The sequence below is a fragment of the Musca domestica genome, unplaced genomic scaffold, assembly GCF_030504385.1.
Source record: "Musca domestica strain aabys unplaced genomic scaffold, Musca_domestica.polishedcontigs.V.1.1 10, whole genome shotgun sequence".
Classification (NCBI taxonomy): domain Eukaryota; kingdom Metazoa; phylum Arthropoda; class Insecta; order Diptera; family Muscidae; genus Musca; species Musca domestica.
Window position 1 is genome coordinate 2,604,794 of NW_026712115.1, and position 12,894 is coordinate 2,617,687.

The window sequence follows — 12,894 nt, forward strand, 5'->3', positions numbered from 1 at the left end:
GCCAAAATACCGCAGAGCAACATTCGGGCAGCCTGTGAAGGCCATAATTCATGCCAAAGGTGACCAATTCGAACAAATCTAAACTTATTCTAAAATTTGACACTATTTCCAACATATTTGCTTCCATTCAACAAAATTTTTAAAAAATGTAAAAATTATGGATTTTGACTTTGTTGCAGGTTTTTTATCTCACCCTGTACATGCACCAAGATTTTTATATTGTATTTAATTAATTATTAAAAGTAATTTGACTTATTATCTATCTATTTATTTATATAACAATGAACACAGTTTTACATTTAGGCCTTTTCTTCTCTCATTTTCATAACAAGCTCCAGTACCTTGGCTCTCTGGACTTTACCCGAACCGGTCTTCGGTATGGCATCTACAAAATAAACACCGCCAGCCAAGTGGTACATACTGCCCATATGGGCCTTAACATGTTGATCGATTTCCTTGGCTGACAGCTTCAAACCCTCTGCCGTTTGAGAACGTACCACAGCACAAGACGTCAAATGCGTAGCAATCGGATCGGGAATACCGAAAACGCAGACTTCAGCAATGCCCGCCAAACGATAGATAACCTCTTCGATGAGTTGTGGATAGATTTGGAAATTTCTCGATTTAAAGACATCATTGTCTCGGGTGCAGACATGCAGGAAGCCTTCTTCATCGAAATAGCCAATATCTCCGGTGTACAGCCATCCATCCCGCAAAGCCTTGCGCGTGGCCTCCTCGTTATTGTGATAACCGTACCAGGGATAGGGTGAGTAAATACAAATCTCTCCATGTTGATTAGGCCCCAATGCTTGGCCTTGTTTGTCGATTATACGCACTTTTTTGTTGGCAAGAATTTTTCCCTCGGAGCCCACTAGGCGTTCTGTCACATAGCCGCCATTAATCGTCAACATTCCAGCCAATTCGGACATGCCATAGGCCACAGCAAAGCCGGACCGTTTTAGATTCTTCGCTAAAATGTGATGCATTTTCTCCTGCAGGCCCAAGGTGACCTTGGCACCGCCTACCAACAGCGTATCAATGGATTCCAAGCACTTTTGTATTTTTGGCACATCTTCATATTGTGCCAATTCAGCCATATACTGATTATTCGAAAGAACATGGGTAATTTTGTATTGCTGCACCAAGTCGAGTAAATATTCCGGGGTGTAGGGCCGAGTGGTAACAATGCGCAGCGAACCGAGAATTAAAGAATGCACCAATGTCCACAGACCGGATGCCCAATACATGGCGCTGAAGGTGAATGTCACCGAGTCGGGTTTGAGGGTTAGACTGTGAGGGAGAGGTTAGATGTGAAATGTGAGATGTAGGTATTGGTTGTTGTAGCTAGCGGTGGTACTTACAATACATTCTGATTGAGCAATGCTCGATGGGAGCATTTAACTCCTTTGGGAGCGCCAGTGGTGCCAGAAGAACACAACAGCATGGCTGTATCGTCTCCGTTCAATTCGTAGCAAGGGAATCTGAAATAAGAAAGAGAGGTTGTAAATGTGATTAACAAAACAGATATTACGCCGTGGAAAATGTATCTATGAAGTATCTGAGTAATATATAGTAACGTGGATATTGTACATGATAGCTAGGATGATATATCTAATAACTAGGACCTGTGATAATGTATCTAACAACGTGGATAATGTATCTATTGAAGAGCAACGTATTTAACAATACAAATAATGTATCTCACAACATGTATAACGTATCTACAACGTTGATAATGTATCTAAAATGTGAATAATGTATCTCATAAGGTAGATAATATATATATTAACGTGCAACGTATTTAACAATGCGAAAAATGTACCTAACAACGTGGATAATGTATCTAACAACGTGGATAATGTATCTAACAACGAGGATAATGTATCTAACAACGTGGATAATGTATCTAACAACGTGGATAATGTATCTAACAACGTGGATAATGTATCTAACAACGTGGATAATGTATCTAACAACGTGGATAATGTATCTAACAACGTGGATAATGTATCTAACAACGAGGATAATGTATCTAACAACGTGGATAATGTATCTAACAACGTGGATAATGTATCTAACAACGAGGATAATGTATCTAACAACGTGGATAATGTATCTTACAATGTGAATAATGTATCTACCAGCACGAATAATGATACTAATGTATCGTGCAATGTGAATAATGTATCTAACAACGTGGATAATGTATCTATGGACTTGCAACATATATAACAACTCGAAAAATGTACCTGCACATGAATGTACCCAACATATTTTAGATGTTGCTATTTTTTTGCCCAACAATGTGCGTGCTATTTATTTGGCGCACCACTGTACCGTAGCGGTACGCATTTAATATGCACACATACATGCATACGCAAGCGGTACCAAACTATTATGTATTTACAAGTCTTCGTTCTCTTTTCCAGTCAGCATTGGAAAAGTCAAAGCAAAAATGCAGTTGGTGACGGCTTTGATGAGAACGAGATATTCAATCGAAGTTTTGCGTAAAATCGATCAACACGATACTTGACCCCGCCGCCGTGATAAAGTGAAGTGAAAGTTAAATTTTAAAAAGGTAAAAACATTTTGGTCCTAGTCGAGCCGAATAAGTGTGGTTAAGGAAAAACTTAACATTAACAAATTGTGAGAGTGAAGTTTAACGAATTTAGAAAAATTCTTGCAACAAAAAAGAACGAAGAACAGTGAAAATTTTAAGAATTGAAAAAAGAGACTAGTGACTATTAACACCAAAATATAGACACTTCATATAACAAAAATATCAAACGCAGTACACGGTACGGAAAAAATAACAACAACAATAACAAGAAAGGTGAAAACTGGGATAGGAGAAAGCGGACGGACAGACGTAAGCTGAGAAACCCAACACTTTTTTGACACACACACCCTTTACCAAGAAGATCAAAGTGAGTACAAATACAGTTTTTTCTACACAACCAGAAAGCATTGGAGGAAATTATTCGAAAACAAATACAAAGACCCTCGTGCTTTCTTTGGTTCCCAAATCATTTGACACATTGACACCTTTTGTAAATCTAATTTGGGGACCCTTTGCCTATCTCCTTGCCTTCATACAAATGGAAAAGAACATAAATTAATGGGAAAGACTCTATTAACAAAATATATACAACTTTGTCCGCCATAATTTTTTTGGAAAAATTTTTTGGAATTTCTGGAAAACAATTGGAAAATAGTTGGGAATTTTTTGGAATTGTTTGGAAAAATCGACTCACACATCGAAACACATACTTTTATCGCCATATTATTTTGGGAAATTTATAAAAAAAAAAAAAAAAAAAAAAAAAAAAAACTTCGAGAATGGAAAATAATCTCAATCCTAAAGAGGTTCAAATTTTTTAAATAACAAAATATTCAAAAGAAATAAAATTTCGTTTTGACACCAGCCAATATATACAAAAAAATATATATATACATTTAAAATTTTGCAAATTCTAAAAAACATTTTTGTAATATTGAATAAGATTTTGATTTACGAAAGATAATTTTCGGCATCTTTAGTTGGCTGAAATACCATTTTGAAATCTTTTGATATTTTTCTCTACGGTTGACTCCAAACCATTAACAAAATTGTTTGCTGTTGTTTGTACAAACTGTGTTTGGTTGACAGACGACAAAAGGTTTAAGGTTAGTTAACCTAAAAATTCTACCTCAACACATTTTATTATCTTGTGAAAATTATAAGACACATAATTTATACATAACGCCATATTGGTTTCCAAATACAGAGCATTTGGGACTGGAAATAAAAACTCAGCACTAAAAATATTTTGCAAATAGAAGCGTTAGGTGGATAAGCGTTAAAAATTGAAGGTTAGATAACCTCACCTTAACCTCTTAACCAATCTTATCGCACCATAAAAAATATTGAAAAACATTTTTATTTTTCAAAAGAACCTGATGATTTGATTGCAATCATATTCTTAAGTATTTTTTTGCTCCTTACGACCCTTGAAAGCTATTTGTGTTGAAAAATGTGGAAATTTTTGACCCAGAATGATTTAATGCAGAAACGGTTTGCTGGGATATCACGATTTATTGGCTGATTTTTTACTCAAACTTTTGACTTGAAATCAAAACCCATATATTTTTTGAAATTTTGTCAGCGTTAAAGAGTAACACAAAAGAGATTTTAACGTACTTTTGTTTTATATACAAGTCGTTGTTTTTCTTTCTTGCCTGGACAACCCAACACACATATTTTCTTCAATTTTTTTCTTGGATTTTTTTTTTCTCTTTCGAATTTTGGCCAAAGGTTATTTTTTTGCACCCTTTAACTATTTATGGCGCTCTTTTAACAAAATATTTGCCAACCAATATTTTGAAACCCTACAAGAAAATCTGATTCTTTGATTCGATTTACTCTACAAATAACCCTCTTGTCGTTAAATTTATTGGGAATAAACAACGAAGTTTTGCTACGTCAAAATTTGTCGATACTGTTTTTTAACCCAAGAACAAAGCGATTGGTCCTCATTATTGGGCGACTTTGTCAACTTATTGTCAAAACAACAATTTTTCTAAAGTCAGACCCAATTCACTACAATTATGGACAAAGTAAATCGGGAAAAATTCACTAATTGCGTTAATGATCTGCAAGATTATGCATCGATCTTAAGCATAGCAAACTCAGAAGACGACACTTATAGATTAGAGGCATCGAGAGTTCAGTTAGATTCGATTTATGATCAAGTCAAAAGAGCGTATGTGGAATGCCGGGATTATGCTCCTCAAGAAGGAGAGAAACCAGTTGATAAAAATAAATTAAGGAGTCAATATATGGAGGCCATTAATTCATATAAAAATGCCCTAGGGGAAATTAATGGCCAAATCCAGACAGCTAAGCAGAGAGAATCAGAAGAGAAAATGAAAAGAGAAAGCACACTTACGCCCAAGGTGAGCAATGATGCTGAATTCACTCCGATTTCTCGATTGCCACCGTGTGACACCGATATTTTTAAGGGAGGATACAGCGAGTGGCCGACGTTCCGAGATCTGTTTTCAGCTATATATGTAAAAAACGCGAATCTAAGCAATGTTGAAAAACTCTTTCATTTGACACAAAAGACGGCAGGAGAAGCGCGAGATGTAATCAGTCATGTCCCACTTACGAATGATGGGTTCGATTTGGCGTGGAAAAATCTTACCGAGCGTTATGAAAACAAAAGAATGCAGGTAAACGAGCAGATAAAAATCCTCTTTAACCTACCCCACGTCACATATGATTCAAGTAGCACAATTCAAAAACTTCAACGCACCATGAATAGTTGCATTCAGACTTTAGAGACTCTAGAAGTAGGTGTAAAAGGCTGGGATCCAATCCTTATTTATCTTTGCTCCTCTAAATTGCCTCGATCTTTCTTAGAAGAGTTTGAAAATTCATTAGAAAATATCAAAACACTGCCTACTTGGGAGCAACTAAATAATTATCTGACCCACAAATTTACAACTCTAGAATCTGTGGGGAATATTAGACCCACTAGCATAAAATATGCTCAACAAAAACCAGAATTTAGTAAAAAACTGAAATTTGCAAGTAGTTTTCAGACCAATACATGGTCCAATTCTCAGTCACAAGGGGGTAAACCCAGTAAACAAACTTCGAATCAACCGCCAAGAACTCAAGTCACACAGAATTGTCATCTTTGTAAATCAAATCATTTTATAAAGGATTGTCCTCGATTCATAGAAAAGTCAGTGAATGACAGAATTCATTTTGTAAAAGTTTCACACCTTTGTTATAATTGTCTTTCTTCAAATCATGGCGTTAAGGAATGTAAAAGTCGGTTTGGTTGTCGGTCTTGCAATATGAGACACCATTCCATGCTACACAAGGGAACAGAGAACCTTCAAATAAGCAAAAGTAACAACATAGCTAGAGATGAAGTACGTCTTAGTACTAGTGCTTCAGCTCTTAACACAACAGTACAGTCCACAGAACCAGCAAATACTACAGCTCTGACCCTTCAAGAACATAGAATTTTCGAACATAATCCTAGAGCAACTTTGCTTTTCACTGCAATTGTACAAATCCAGTTTAGAGGACAATCATCTCAATCCACCTTTATCTCAGAAAAACTTAAAAACAAGTTGAATTTGCCAACTAAGAAAAATCTTGTTCATGTTACGGGACTTAGTCAAATTGTCTCGGAAACTTCTACAAAATCTTGCCTTTTCACTCTTCGTTCTCGTTTAGACCCACAGTTTGAGCTAGACGTATGGGCGTTAGTTTTAAAGTCCCTTCCGTCCAATTTACCTCCACAAAATATTGAAAAGACTAAACTTACAAATATTAGGGGCCTTAACTTAGCAGACCCTACATTTCACATAAGTCAACCAGTCGATCTCCTTATAGGGATGGATATAGGACCCTTAATATTTACAGTGGGTGCACCTATAAAATTGCTTGACTCATTCTTAGCACAAGACACTGTATTCGGTTGGATAATAGGCGGTCCAATACCCGAAACCCATGGAAATGATCATAACGTTTCCTTGTTCAACACAACTTCAATTGAAAAGTTCATTACACGTTTTTGGGAGGAGGAAGAGCCCCCAAAAAGAGTTTTGAGGTCAGAAGACTCCTTCTGCGAACAAAATTACCAACGAACAACAAAGAGAAATAAAGATGGGAGGTATATTGTTACCCTGCCCTTTAAAAATTGTGAGGAGTTAGGAAATTCTAGAAATATAGCCCTCGCACAGTTCTTTAGAATGGAGAAAAAGCTGTCAAAGACTCCCGAAATCAAAGACTCGTATGACAAAGCGATATTAGAATACCTAGAGTTGGGACACATGAGAAAACTTTCACTCGAGGAAATAGACCAGACCCCAAATTATTATTTGCCGCATCATGCGGTCATCAAACCAGATTGGTTAACAACGAAACTTCGTGTAGTTTTTAATGCCTCAAGTCCCACTTCTAATAAAAGAAGTCTAAATGATAATCTTTTCGCTGGGCCAATATTACAGCAAGACCTTGTTCTACAAATACTAAAATGGAGGTTCTTTAAATACGTTTACAATGCTGATGTTACTCAATTGTACCGTCAGATTTTCTTAGATAGAAACCAGACTCGTTATCAAAGAATTCTCTTTAGGAAATCTCCTTTTGACCCAGTTGAAGATTTTGAACTTTTGACAGTCACTTTTGGAGTGAACTGCGCACCTTTTCTAGCGCTCCGCACACTCATGCAATTAGCAGATGACATTAAAGACACATACCCTAAGGCTGCTAAAATTATCTTACAAAATTTATATGTTGATGACGTACTTGCGGGAGACCATTCGATTGAGGAAGCAATTGACTCACGTAAAGAATTAATCTCTGCATTTGACTCTGCAGGATTTCAACTTAGAAAATGGACTTCAAATGAGCCCAAAATAATCAAAGATTTGCCAGAGGATCAACTTTTACCACTCAATTGGCTAGATTTATCTGAAAATGCGTCCACTAAGACTTTAGGTATCAGATGGAAGATCTCAGAAGATTGTTTTTCAGTTGCATGGCCTTCTATCGAACACCAGTCAAATTATACAAAGAGAGAAGTTTTATCTATAATTGCCAAATTATTCGACCCATGTGGTTGGCTAGCTCCGATAATCGTGGTTGCTAAATTAATTATGCAGCAGATATGGCTGGACAAAATCGAATGGGATGATACTTTAAAACCCATGACACTAACAAATTGGCAGAATTTCGTAAAAAACACAAAATCAATAGACACTCTTACTATTCCAAGATGGATCAAATACACTCCAAGTAATCAAATTGAAATTCATGGATTTTGTGACGCCTCAGAGAGCGCATATGGTGCCGCTGTGTATATTCGTGTCGAACATGCCAATAATAGTGTTGACACTTTTCTCTTAGCATCCAAAACTAGGGTAGCACCAATTAAAAAGATTTCGTTGCCACGACTTGAGCTTTGCGGAGCTGTACTTCTGTCAAAATTAACCCACTCCATAATAACAAATCTTCAAATTTCAAAAATTGAATCTTGTTTTCCACAATTGTTTTAGCTTGGCTTAAAAAACCGCCTTGCCACTGGAGCACCTTTGTTGGAAACAGAGTTTCCGAAATTATAGAAAACGTTGGAAATGAGCGATGGCGTCATGTTGATTCGGATGATAATCCAGCTGATATCGCAAGTCGTGGATGCTCACCGTCCGATTTAAAAACACATCATTTGTGGTGGCATGGACCACAATGGTTAAAATACAAAAAAGGTAGTTGGCCTTCGAATAAAATTCCGATAGATACCAATTTAGAAAAGAAACCAGCTAAAGTACTGACACTTGCAACCATTACTGGTAACGCCAAAGAAGAACTTATAAACAAAGATCCTTTAAAAAATTTCTCAAAGTTACAGCGAGTTTACAGAACGTATGCATTTGTTATGCGTTATTCCAAACGGCATTTAAGAGCTTGTCCCTATTTTTCTCAAGAAGAGATTCGACACGCTAAGCGTCTAGTTATCATGGTTACCCAAAAATACTATTTTGAAACAGAATATCAATTACTAAAAAGAAAGGCGAAACTTGCACCTAGCAGCAGTCTGGTTACTTTAAATCCGTATCTAGACACAGATGGTCTTATAAGATCAAATGGTCGCCTTGTACAATCCCCTGCGTTAACATATAATGAAAGATACCCCATTTTGCTACCCTACATTTCCAAATTGTCGCAATTATTGGTCGAATTTACACATAAAGTAACTTTACATGGGGGAAATCAACTCATGTCTCGAATCCTACGTTCTGAATTTTGGATATTCAAATTAAAAATCTTAATCAAGAAAACAATCCACAACTGTAAAATTTGCAACTTATATCGAAAACACAATCAAAATCAAATTATGGCTTCTCTTCCGCCTGAGCGTACTTCACTTGCAAGACCCTTCTACAATACTGGGGTTGACTTTGCGGGTCCTTTTAATATAAAGAACTTCACCGGACGTGCTTGTCTTGTTACAAAAGGATACGTGTGCGTTTTTATATGTTTTGCTACCAAGGCAATTCACTTAGAAGCAACCAGCGATCTGTCCACAGAATCTTTTTTAGCTGCGTTCGCTCGATTTATAGGTCGAAGAGGATGTCCCTCCTGTGTATATTCAGATAATGGAACGAACCTTGTGGGTGCCGCTAAATCCCTAAAAAAGGGCGCAGCAGAATTCCTTAGAAACTTTAGAACTCTCGCCGTTAATCAAAATGTCCATCAAGACTTGGAATGGAAATTCATTCCTCCGGGCGCTCCACACATGGGTGGATTGTGGGAGGCCGGTGTTAAATCCTTTAAGACTCATTTACGGAAAAGCTTCCCAAGTCTTAATTATACCTTTGAAGAATTTACTACCATACTGATTCGTATAGAAACTTGTCTCAATTCAAGACCCTTGAGCCCTGCTAGTGACGACCCTAATGAAATTGCTCCCTTAACCCCAGCCCATTTCCTCATTGGAGCTCCTCTGCTCGAACCAGCAGAACCTGACATTTCCGATTCTGATATTTCGTATGTTAATCGTTGGAAGCGACTCAAAGTTATATCCCAACATTTTTGTCATAGATGGAAAAATGAATATCTAAGTGAACTTCATAGAAGACACAAATTGAAATATCAAAAGGATAACTTAAAGAATGGTGATCTAGTGGTCATAAGGGATGATCGGTTGTCGCCAACAGAATGGAGATTGGGACGCATTGTCAAAACTTACCAGGGGGTCGACAATAACATTAGAGTTGTAGACATTAAAACTTCCCTTGGCATAACTAGCCGACCCATTACAAAAGTCGTCAAACTATTTACCGACTGACTAGTCGGACCCCCTTCAAAAAAACTTTGTACTCCTCTCTCTTTTTTTTTACAGAAATGGCGGCCTACCTCCCAAATCAAGAGTGGGAAGATGATGAGGAAGTGAGACCCCCAAACAGGCGTCAGCAACAAAACCGCCCCCAACCACAGCAAGTATCACCAAACAGGCGTCAGCAACAAAACCGCCCCCAACAACAGCAAGTATCACCAAACAGGCGCATTAGCGAGTCGCAGCAACACCAACGAAGAAGGCAACAATCGAGGAGCAGGTCTGGTCAGCGAGAGAGTAGACGAGAGCGGCCGAGTTTCTGGCAGTACTCATGCGGGCTGTGTCAGGACGACCATGCCATAAATACATGCCCCAGGTTCCGAGAACAGACACCGTACCAGCGGTATGAAACAGTGGAGAGGAGAGGGTACTGCCGCAATTGCTTGGCAAGGAGTCATTTGGCACCAGATTGTACATGTTTAACCGGTTGTCGAAGATGTGACCATCGACACCACACTCTCCTCCATGGAGCTCCACAGCTGGACAACACGTTGCAGCCTGCGCCCATAGTAATACCACCATTTTCTTGGGATTTAGTTTTTGTTCCAACCGCCTTGGTACGTGTTGCAAGTGAAGGTGTTGACACCTGGAAGACAGTAAGAGCGTTGATTTGCCAATCGGCATCCATGTCGAAAATTGCATACTCCGCGTTCCAAAGACTTGGCCTTAGATCATTTATCTACAGAAACAGACGATTTGCAGCGTTCAAAATCATGGCCAGAAACCCAAACAACACTTGGGCTTTAAAGGTAAACGCTTTGATATCAGATGACTTGCCTCGAAAACCCTATTCGGACCCATTACTTGAAGACCCAACTTCCTACTTTACGCAACAAGCTCTCGCTGACCCAGACCCCCGCAGCAACATACCAATAGACTTGGAATTGGGCGCAGATACCTACTCAGTCATTCGACAAGATGGTTGTACTCCTGCCGGAATTGGTGGCGTCCAGGCGTTCCAGACCAAACTAGGATATGTATTTTCAGGCCCTATAAAAATATGCCCACTAATTGAACTCATTTGATTCACAGATATCACGGCGGGGGAGGCATGTACATGAATGTACCCAACATATTTTAGATGTTGCTATTTTTTTGCCCAACAATGTGCGTGCTATTTATTTGGCGCACCACTGTACCGTAGCGGTACGCATTTAATATGCACACATACATGCATACGCAAGCGGTACCAAACTATTATGTATTTACAAGTCTTCGATCTCTTTTCCAGTCAGCATTGGAAAAGTCAAAGCAAAAATGCAGTTGGTGACGGCTTTGATGAGAACGAGATATTCAATCGAAGTTTTGCGTAAAATCGATCAACACGATACTTGACCCCGCCGCCGTGATAAAGTGAAGTGAAAGTTAAATTTTAAAAAGGTAAAAACAGTACCTAAAAACTTTTTCAATGTATTTAACAACGTGGATAAGGTATCTAAGAATAATGTATGTGAATAATGTATCTCATAAAGTGGATAATGTATCTATTTACATGCAACGTATTTAACAACCTGGATAAAGTATCTAATAACGTGGGTAATGTATCTAACAATGTGGGTAATGTATCTTCCAGAATGAATAATAAAACTAATGTATCTTGCAACGTGAATAATGTATCTAACAACGTGGACAATGTATCTATGGACTTGCAACATATTTCACAACTCGAAAAATGTACCTAAAAACGTTGACAATTTATCTAACAACGTGGATAAGGTATCTAAGAATGTGAATAATGTATCTCATAACGTGGATAATGTATCTATTTTCATGCAACGTATTTAACAACGCGAAAAATTTATCTAAAAACGGGGATAATGTACCTAACAATGGGGACATTGTATCTAGTTTATCTGAATACCTTATGAAATTTAAATATGTCGCATATGATTTACTCCTCCAAATATACTGTCAGATTTCTAATTTATAGCCCAGACATCACAACATTTTAATCTACCCCTAAAAATAACTTACCTAAAATTTTCCTTATCGCTGATATCATTGTCCAACTTCAACAGATCTTTGATATGTCCAACACCCTCCACAACGTCGTTATCATTCATTACGAATATTGGAGCATTCAGCTGTAGCTGATTGTTGACCTCCAAGGCAGTTTGATAGTTTTCGGCATCACAAAATAATACCTTAGGTTGGGTGACCTTATAGACCATGGCAACAGAATCTAGAAAAATGGTAGAAAGAAACCAAATCAATTTTAATTCCAACGAAAAGTCTTTCACTTCCTCCTCACTTACCTTTATCAAAACTCTGATACAGAGCATTCACGGGGGTGCCACACACAAACGAAGACAACATCAGTGTCGTCACATGTGTCCAATTGCTGGCCATCAGGCCAATAACATCACCCTTCTTGAGACCTAATTTAAGGAGATTTTTACTCAACACCCGCGAGTGATCCAATAACTGTTGGGCCGTCAATTTCTCCTGCGTCACATCGTGTATCTGTACAATCTTATCCGGGCATTTGTTGAGAACTTCAAAGATAACTTCTCCCAATGTTATGTCCTTGTTATAGAAATCTTTTCGCTGGGGTCCAGACCATATTTTTTCTTTTGCATCATAATAGGTAGCGGTGAGCGGATACATATTCGTCAGTCTCGATGGACGGTTTGGTGACAACTGCTGTTTAGTGGTTTGTTTAAAATTTGTTTTATGAAATGATCGGAAGTTTTCTTTGTTAAGTTTTATTTTTGGGGGGATTAGGGACATTGATAAGATCAAAATAATCAACATAAAACAGAGGCGTCGATTTTACGGATGTCATATGTGATCGCTAATGGAAAGAAAATGCAAACAATTTAAATTGTTTAAAGTCAACTTCCTAATAATGAAATAAATTTATTCCATGTTGGAGTTTCATGTATAGAATTTTTACCACCTGCACATGTAAGACTTTCGCAGATATATGCAATGCTAAAATTTGCCTAAATAATATATTCATCGATTCAATCCTAAATTGGTATTATATTTACGA

At 37.7% G+C, this 12,894-nt stretch overlaps 1 protein-coding gene across 1 annotated transcript; it reads right to left on the minus strand.

Moving 5' to 3' along the window:
* Positions 1 to 211: 211 nt before the first annotated feature.
* LOC131803754 (uncharacterized) lies at positions 212 to 12,559 on the minus strand. Its single transcript, XM_059125423.1, has 4 exons — positions 12,155 to 12,559; positions 11,874 to 12,081; positions 1,362 to 1,481; positions 212 to 1,290 (listed from the first exon to the last, which is right to left on the minus strand). Exons 1-4 carry the CDS (start codon positions 12,504 to 12,506, stop codon positions 300 to 302), a joined length of 1,671 nt encoding a protein of 556 aa, XP_058981406.1. The 5' UTR covers positions 12,507 to 12,559; the 3' UTR covers positions 212 to 299.
* Positions 12,560 to 12,894: the final 335 nt, after the last annotated feature.

Coding starts and splice junctions, on each gene's coding strand:
- LOC131803754 (XM_059125423.1), bottom strand. CDS start 12,506: ATGTATCCGCTCACCGCTACCTATTATGATGCAAAAGAAAAAATATGG. Junction 12,082..12,154: donor GTATCAGAGTTTTGATAAAG/GTAAGTGAGGAG, acceptor CCATTTTTCTAG/ATTCTGTTGCCATGGTCTAT. Junction 1,291..1,361: donor TTGCTCAATCAGAATGTATT/GTAAGTACCACC, acceptor TCTCCCTCACAG/TCTAACCCTCAAACCCGACT.